The sequence below is a fragment of the Elgaria multicarinata genome, chromosome 3 (assembly GCF_023053635.1).
Source record: "Elgaria multicarinata webbii isolate HBS135686 ecotype San Diego chromosome 3, rElgMul1.1.pri, whole genome shotgun sequence".
NCBI lineage: Eukaryota > Metazoa > Chordata > Lepidosauria > Squamata > Anguidae > Elgaria > Elgaria multicarinata.
In genome coordinates, this window is record NC_086173.1 from 73,348,489 (window position 1) to 73,357,997 (window position 9,509).

General features: G+C 45.5%; 1 protein-coding gene across 1 annotated transcript in view; it reads right to left on the reverse strand.

Moving 5' to 3' along the window:
- The window catches only part of ADRB2 (adrenoceptor beta 2), a 76,942-nt gene extending 68,603 nt beyond the window's left edge, over window positions 1-8,339 (reverse strand). The window contains exon 1 of the mRNA XM_063120602.1: window positions 6,988-8,339. Within this exon, the coding sequence (XP_062976672.1) occupies window positions 6,988-8,182 (1,195 nt within the window). The 5' untranslated portion in view covers window positions 8,183-8,339. The remainder of the gene's footprint in view (window positions 1-6,987) is intronic.
- Window positions 8,340-9,509: the final 1,170 nt, after the last annotated feature.

The window sequence follows — 9,509 nt, forward strand, 5'->3', positions numbered from 1 at the left end:
ATTATTATTTTTTAAGCAGCAGGGCTTCAAAATACTCACATTAAAAGTGTGTGTATTTTTAAAAAACAAACAAACCTGAAACTGCCCCCCAAACCCCTTCCCTGCCATTCCAGGGGTGGCAAAATTGCTGCCATCCCCTCCCCTGATAGGCACAGAGCCACGCGGCATGGCTCCATGCCCATTTCTGGTGCTGCATTTACTTGCGAGTAAGCGCAGCACCAGGCAGGATGGGTGCCCACACCTTCCACGGTCTCAGGACGGTCCCGAGACCACAGGAAGAATCGGGTTTTCCCAGAGTTTCTTTATCCCTGGGAAAACCCATGCCCGTTCTCTGTCGTCCCCCTCCCCCGACCCCAGGAGTTCCTGTGCGTAATTTGAATGCACAGGGAGTCAGCTGTGACCTGCCCAAACTATCGAGCTGGTGTAGACATGGCCTAAGAGGTTTAAGCTACAATATGCTGGTGGTTTTTGTATTTTTTGATCTTACTCCTTTGCCTTTGGCCCCGTCCCCCACTGGAATGTGGCCCTCAAGAGCTTCTCTGAAACTGAATTTGGCCCTCGGGGCGAAAGACATCCCCTAACCTAGAGGTTTGATCTCCTTGTTTCCATCTTACCAAGGCATGCCCATTCTGAATGCCTTTCTCTCAAGTCTGCAGTCCTAGAGCTTTATCACACCAGCGTTATATTGTACAATCACTGCGAATTGCATGCAAAGGACTCAGAAGTTTTCCACCATATAATCTGCTTTGATTATGAAGTACTCCCATGCATCCTGCCTTAATAGTGCTATAAAGCCGAAAGATTCACTGTATTTAGCCCCTACATTTTAAGCATATCTTCCCGAGCCGCCGCTAGGGCGCAGGAGCAGAATTTTAAAGAAATGCTTACATCTGCATAAGCTTTAAAGATAAAGACACCAAAATTGGCGCAGTAATAGATATTAGGGAGAGCTTTAAGCATACCAAATTTGAATTGAATTGGGTCATCCATTGATTTTTTATGATTTTTTTTTTTTACATTTCCCCCCTTAAACTCACTTCCTGGTATGCATAGGATCACTGTCACCTGGTAGCAAAAACAACAACAATGGCGAAAGCTTAGCACTACGGGGATAATCCAAGGGAAGCAGGTACGTGGGATGAAGCTCCTATGCATACGCACTTGTAAGTCTAATTGAATTTAGTGAGACTTACTTCAGAGTAAACATGTTTAGGATCAGGCCGCATGTCTCATATTTACAGTATAAGCGAATACATGTTGACTTTGTTCAGAAGTGAGTCACAGTGAATCCAGGGGTGTTTGTCCCCTAGTTAAGTGTGTTCCTTTTTGGTAAGAGAAATGCTCTGGTCTCTCGGCTGAAGGATACTTGACAACTGCTTCAAACTGGAAGGAAGAGTTTGCTAGTTTCACTCTCCCCCTCAGCCCCCACCCCAAGTACAGTTTCCCCTCAGAAGCTCACAGCAACATGTCCTTCCTCTTTCATCCAACTTCAGGAAGGGAAGGGCGTTTGACTGCCTTAATAACTTGGCCTGAGTAAAAACAAACCTCAAGCCTGGCGGGGCACAAGTTGAAAGTTTATGAAGATGCATTATGGGGAAGGAAATAAGATTGCGAGAAAGATGCTTGCAAACAGCAGAGCTAGGTGTTTGGTGGTGCTCTCAGAGTGGGTGGAAGTGCTTGGGGAAAGAATGACATGCTGTCTATTTTGCAAACAGCATCTTCCTTAGGCAAATCTTTAAGCAGTTCAGCCAAAGGAGGCTGGCAGGCAGGAGTCTTGTTCGGTATTTTCAAAAATAGAAATATTCCCATAAAGCACATGTCTAATCAACAAACGTCAGTCCGGGGATGCCCTTAGAGTAAATGAGTTATATCCACTGTGGTGTTTGCTAAGCAAAAACTGAAGTGTAAAACCACAGAAAATACAATCAGTGCTTTAATATGTACAAAACAAAGGGAGATGGTTCCAAATGCATTTTAAGCACAAACAGCTCTTCATCAGAGGATACATTTCTGTCAACACCACACAGTTCATATACTTGCTATTCCTTTAATAATTCTTTGTAGACCTGAGGTCTTGTTTTGAGAACTGGTTCTGTCCTTTTTGTTTCGTTTGTTTCAGTTTTTATTGAAATGCCTGGCCTGCAGACATCATGAATAATCCAAACCTAAAGATAGCAAATACCAATTGCAATGCTTCAGACAATGAACAAAATATAATTATATAAAATAGTCAGTATATATAAAGTGCTTTGTCCTCCTTTTAGTGAGGCTAGGTTACAAGAGCTTGTAAGTAGCTCTTTTTATTTTTTTGAAAATCAAAACATTATTTTCTTCCCTGATGTTTTCCCCATCAAGGCACTATTCTAGGAAACTTCTTATTAGAATCCTCGAGGACTCATCCAAATATTCTTAACTGGCTGCCCGCAGCATGAGACACATTACTGGCCAGTAGCTATTTCAAGCAAAGAAATCTGGACAAATACATTCAAAGAATAAGATGGATAAAAAGCAACAATTATGTGTTAGCATTAAATCTCGGATAACAAAAGAGCCAAGTTAAAAGATGTCAGCTTATCTAGGACAGAGTAGCCCAAGAAGCTGATCTATTACTCAAAGAATCATTTGGACAGAGGGAAGACCCTTCCCTTCAAAAGCCACATGACTTGACTCAGACCCAGGAAGTAATCTTTGCCCTGAGATGCATATGGTGAGGAGAGATGGGAAGACCTAAAGGACTACAGTCAAAGCCTGACACCAAGCAAGGTTATTATTACCCATATTATAGGGGGACAGCAACAAATTAGAGGAAGAGAAGACATTCTCTAATGCCCAGGGTTCCTAAACCATTACTGCTTTGCTGTATCTCCTTCTCCTATACTGTCTGGACAGCTCCCAATTCCACATCCTCATTCTATACCTTTATCCTTCCTGTTTCAGCTATTAAAGTTCACTCTCAAATGTCATATTGAGCTGGTTTGGATGTCACACTAAACCATGGTTTATCATGATGTGAACCAGCTGCAGAAAATCTTGGGCTCATGTGTTCTCCCCTCCCCTCCCCTCCTCAGGCACAAGAGATTAGCAGCTTTTGCCTCCATTTTTCATTAACCACAGCTTGTTTCATCCAACCCAAACAAACTGCAGTTAATCCTAACCATGGTTAGTTGAAACAAGTCAACTTCAAACTACGAGTTATAAAGCTGGCTTAAGATCAACCCACAGTCGACTCTGGACTTAACACTAAATGGCAGTTAAATCAAAACGGAAGTGAAAACATCCAGTTTCCTCCTCATTACTGTGCTGGAGGAGGAGAGAGAAACTTGTGATCCCAAAGCTGGTCTCAGTCACAGTAAGCCATGGTTTACTGTGACATCTGAGCTGGCCTTTTGTGAACTAGCACCACTAAAATGCTGTGTGCGGAGTGGGAATCAATACTGCAGGCCTAAGAGCTTTTCATTATGTACAAAATAAGAGAAAAGTATATTTTACTCTTTTCAATTTCCCTGATGTTTACAGCAGTGGAAAAAACAGTCCCTGAATTCTCTCGGGTGCTTAGAATAGCTCTTAAACCCAGAAAGGCTGGGAAGGCCTTCGGTTCACCAATCCAGATACTTTGTGGAGGAATATAATAGTAATAATAATAATAATAATAATAATAATAATAATAATAATAATAATGAGATAGGCAGACAAACAGAAAGGAAAAATGTGCCACTGCTTTATAAAGGATGCAGATTGTATTATATTCTCTGCTGTGTTTGACTTTGGCACTTTCACATCTCCTTGTCAATTATGCTCTGAAAATAAATAAATGGGAGATGAACTATATTTAAAACAACAAAGAATACTTGGGTTATCTGGAAGTTTGTTTTACTTCATGCTGCGACCAAAGAGCCAAATGTTAGAGCTTAGCCTTTCTTGCTGCAGCCGGGCAAAGGAGCCAACAGCACTTGCTCCCCACCCACCTCACACCTTCTACTCCCCTCTCTCCTGCACCTGTTGACTCATGTCCGAATATCAACTTCCCATCTGACAGCCCTTGAGAACTGGCAATGGACACGAAGCAAAACCAGAAGGAGGGGGCGGGGAGCGACATATCAGGGGGGGAAAAAAATCTGTTAAGCAAACCAATCAACTAGACGACCAGCGAGTTATAACTGAGCTGAACTGATGCCAGTGCTGCAGTTTTGTCAGCTCTGTGAAGGGGATCACAACATCTCTCTCTCCAAAGCTGAACTGGTAATAAGCAAATCGAATGTGAAAGCCTGAGGCAACGTCCCACACTTGAAGCCTGGACAGAGGCAATGCCTGAGACTCTCCTGTAAATTCAGTTCCATCTGGCCAGCCAAGATATACAACTCAAAGCTGGTGTAGGCAACCTGGTGCCTTCCAGGTGTTTTGGACTACAACTCCCATAATCCCTGACCATGAGTCATGTTGGTTGGGGGTTATCGGAGTTGTAGTCCAAAACATCCGGAAGGTACTGGGTTGCCTACCTCAGAATTCAAAATTTACTAACCACTTAGCATCTCATAGAGATCTATATACTGTCTAGGGAATTCCTGTGCCTCGAAATGTTGATTCATTTGAAATGCAAGCTTAATGAATCATCAACATTGTTGCAACAAGCCTTCCTAATTCGAGAAAACATGCCTCCTTCCTTCTGTCTTCTCCGCTCCCTCCTCCCACCTCCAAGTGCAATTTGAAATTAAAAGTGGGAGCTAGACTTTGATTGCCAGATGAGGGAGCTCTGTGCCAAGCAAGAAATCACAAACTTTTTTCCATTGCAAGCCTGGGCTTGTGCATGACAGATAGCGGCATCATATTCTGCAACCGGGAAGGGGGCAAATACAGCCACTCACAGGGCAGGCTGCCAATGTTTGCTGGCCCAATCAAAATGCATGTGTGCACATGGCACACATGTTCATATACACCCCAGAAAAGGGCATTGGATGGTTTCAGAGAGGATTTCATACACTCCCAGCAATAGCCTAAGCCTCCTCTGTAAGGTTCAGTTCAAAATGTGAAAGCAAAAAGAGTTCTAGAATAACATTTCAAGGATTATTACATTTTTGAAGAATCCTAACAGTTTGGCACTATTCTGTTTGAGGATTTAGGGTGTTTTGTTTGTTTGTTTGTTTGTTTTAAAGTAGAAAAGGATACACCTTACTCAGATCAGAAAATTCTGGTCTAGTTCAATCGACATGGAGAATAGTAACAAGATTGTTAGGTATGGCCCAAAGCCTTCAGTTAGGGCAGATCTATTGAAGGGCATCAATGCTGATATATATTGCACAAAATCACACAATATATCACTGAATGAGCTGTGGACCCTGTGGTCCTCCTAAAATGCAGTAGAAGCCAAAGGGATATTGTCTGGTGGGTTAAGGGGACATGGCTACACAGCTTAGTGAACCTAAAATGCTATTGGCCACAAGGCTTTTATGTAGCCTAAACACCTCCAGGCAGGGACGACGTAAAGCATCAAGCACACTGGGTACTAATTTAACAACCAAAAATAATATAATGACCCAGGATCAATCCCATTTCTATTCCAGAATTCATTGCCTACGTGTTCTTGTGGGCTGCATTTTAACCAAATAGAAAAAGTGGCATTTATGGAGAGTGGAAGAGATGACATTTTCTTGTCTTGATTATAGTTTTAATTGCTTAATGTCTTTAAAATCAGTTCATGAATTTAAGTAGTTAGCAAGGGGACCTTAAATGAGAACTGCTTGCAAGCTACTTGCTGATCCAAAACCAGCAGAGCACCACTCTGAGCAATAAATACCTTTACCTTCCTGTCACTGCTGGACTAGAAGTCAGAGAAGGACAAATGAAAGCATTGGCACACAGGTGATTTACCCCCTCTACCATTTGAAATAAAATATTATTTTACATTGCAGCACAAATTAGGCAATAAACATTTCACTCCTCCCAGATGTCTTGCTGTCATCATCTGGCTTATGTCAACAGGAGGAAAAAGTTTGTTGGTTAATGATTTTAGAATAACGAGGTTTAATCCATGCCAGTTCCCTGCCATTTGAGACCATGCCTTTCCATCTGCCAAGACTCTAAATATGGAACAATGACCCAAAGTGTTGGATACCCACAACATTTGCATGGGGACAATCTAATAAATGGGCGAGGGTGGATTGGTTTAGCTACAAGCAACACTACACACCGTCTCAGTTTCACAACTATATAAGCATCTATGATTTGAATAGTGTTGGCTGTGTGGGTAGAAACAAAACATATATCTAAAATGAAGGGACGTTGAAAGGTATGTTTACAGTGCTAATATCAACGAAGATTTGGTATTAATGAGGATTTCAGAAGTTATACTTGCACTGGTTCCTACACATTGGCCTTTTTATACGTAAAGGACTTGGGAATCGCAAGTTGCAGTGAAGAACATATTCAAGCAATAGTCAGTATGGACAATGTTAAAAAAAAAAGTAAACACTTGACTTTACAGCATTCTCAAAAACTGTACAACCAACCCTAACTTCTTGCCTTAAACTTTAAGGCACTCCTTAAAGCTGTCATCTTCCGATGAGAGGGAGAGCCATCTGTAGCACCAGATTCCTTCTTGAGTTAAGGGATTTCACTTTTAGGAACAGCAGCTCAGTTCAATATTCCTACAACTGTGAGGTAGATGAGCATGGTAACACTCCATCATGCTAATACATTCCTTTGTGGCATGGCCCTTACATTGTCTTAGCTCTTGTGGAAGAAGAGGGCATATACAAATGCATATACAAATCCAAATAGCCCTTTCTTTAAATACTTTCCATAGCCTGCTAACAAGTTAGCACAGGGTTCCTCCTACATTTTGTGCAAATCTTTCCTTAGCTGTAGCTGCTGTACAGCCACTACATGCTATTCCCTGTTTCAGTGTCATACGGCGACAATAAAGACCATGCTAAAGATTGTCTGTGCTAGGCTCTGCCCCCTGGAACCTAATGTTACCATGCAACACAGTACCTTTGCAATGCAAAAACGCTTCCCCAGTAGGGGGGCATCCTTCTTCACACAGCAATTCGCTAGCCGTCTCGTGTCCCATATGATAGCCATTGTGATCCTCATTGAAGTCGCCTTTCCCATTGCTATTGGAATATCCATTGATGTACAATTTCGGGACAGTCCTCCGGAAGCAGAGGATCTCCTGGAAAGCATACCTGAAGTCTGGGCTTCGGCAGTAAATTAAGGGGTTGAAAGCAGAATTGACATATCCCACCCAGTTCAAAATGATGTACACGGAATTGGGAATCAAGGGCTCATGGATGGCATGCACAATGTGGACAATGAAGAAAGGCAGCCAACACAAGGTAAAGGTGCCCATGATAATGCCCAAGGTTTTGAGAGCTTTGTGTTCTTTCAAGCAAAACTTGGACGCTCTCCTGTGACCTGCCTTCCCAGCATTTTGCTCGTGCTGTAAACTTTGCTGATGGAACCGCCCTTCACATTTGTCGATCTTCTTGAGGTGCTTCTGGGCAACCTGGAAGACCCTAGCATAGACAAAAACCATGACCACCAACGGCAAATAGAAGGAGATGATGGAAGAAGCAATGGCATACTCTCGGTTGATGAAGAAGTCACAGCAAGTCTCGTCATTATAGCACTTTGTAGCCTCTGGCTTGTCAGATTTGTACCAGTCCACCCAGATAGGCAAGAAGGATGTCAGGATAGAAATGAGCCAAACTAACAGGATGACCATCCTGGCTTTATTCTTGGTCAAATGGCTTTGATACTTGAAAGGGGAAGTGATGGCGAAGTACCTGTCCACGGCAATTACGCAGAGAGTCTCGATGCTGGCTGTTACGCACAGCACGTCGATGGAGGTCCAAAACTTGCACCAGAAGCTCCCGAACTTCCAGGTGCGCTGGATGATGTGGCTGGCTCCGAAAGGGACCACCCCCAGCCCCATCAGCAGGTCCGCACAAGCCAGGGAGGTGATGAAGTAGTTGGTGACGGTCTGCAGCCTCTGGAACCGGGCGATGGCCGTGATCACCAGCACGTTGCCAAAGACGATGGCCAGCACGATCAGGGACATGAGGATGCCCATGCCCACCGCCCAGCTCTCGTTGGACTCGGTGCAATTGCCCCGGCAATGCCCGTCGCCGCTGCCATTCGCGCTCAACATGGGCTGCACCGAGCTGGCGGCGCTCACTGTTTCCATAGCGCTAGCGAGCTATAGGCAGGCAGCTCGAAAAGTTCCGATCGCCTTGGCCGCCGCCGCTCTTACTTCCAGCAAGTCCCAGCAACTCCGCTCGCAGCGCGCGGAGGCTCCGCCGCCAAGCCGTCCCCGCCCCTCCCTCTGCGTGTGCGTGACGGATCCGAAGTCCCCTGCCACTTAACCTTTGCAGGCGCTCTGCTCCCAGTCGCTGCAGCAGGCAGGAGGAGGCACGCTGGAGGCGATCCAGGCTTGGCAAGCGCGCGCCGGGCTTGGCGGGACTGGAAGCCTCATCCAGCCAGCACAGCAGCCTTGACAGCGGCGCGGGCTGTTTGCTGCTGCTGCTGCTGCTGCTGCCGCTGCCGTCGTCCTCGGAGCCTCCCCGCTTTGGTCACCTCCCGTGCGCGCCTGTCAAATAACCCTGGTTGACTAGAACTTGTCCGGAGGAGCCCGTTATTTTTAAGGGAGTTTATAGGAACTCTTAATTGTGACGTCGAGCAGCCCCCAGCCAATAGGCTGCTGGGAGGGCCACACGCACCGCGGGGAGAGCTCGGCGGTTGCTGCTGCTGCCGCCGCCTCTCCGCTTCCGTCTGTCAGATGCCGCTTTCAGAGGACCGCCTGCGGCAGCTGCTCTTTGCAAACTTATAGCCTGGAGCGTGTGGTCCGGCCCGACAGGAAAGCCGCCCGCCTCGTCTGTAGCCCGCCGTTTGTCACCTGCCTCGAGAAGCAGCGTCGGAGAGGAGCAGCCTGTAAGATCTGGAAGAGGGCTGGGAATGGGGGTGCCCCGCCCCCCGTTGTGGCGGTGGGCAAGAAGGACTTTGAGCGGGAAGGACGGACGAATATGTGCCTTCGACGGTGCACCGTCGGGTGCCTCGAGCGGCCAGGGACTCGCCAAACGCCCTCTTTTGGCAAATACGCCGCCCTCTGCCACTCCGCGCTCAGCACCCTGTGGGAGCAGGGAAGACCTGCACTCCTATTCCATCGCCGTTTCATCCTGCCAAAAAGTTACCTCCTGTAATTTCTGACCAAAGGAAGAAAATCAAGGATCCATTAAATCAAAAAGGGATCCTCAGGATTTCATAAGATTTTAAAAGAGGACACCCACAAAACCACCATCCAATCACAAAACCACATCTGCCTCCACAGACTGAACCAGAAAAAAACAGGGATCCACCATGGCACAAAAACAGGGATCTGAGACATGTCTGCAGGCAGATGTGCTCTTTGATTTCATGGTGTTTGGGGATATTTTTCTTGTAAAAACCATGACGATCCCTGCCTCAGATCCATGTTTTTGAGCTGTGGCTGCGTTCATGAGTGGCAGATCCTGGTT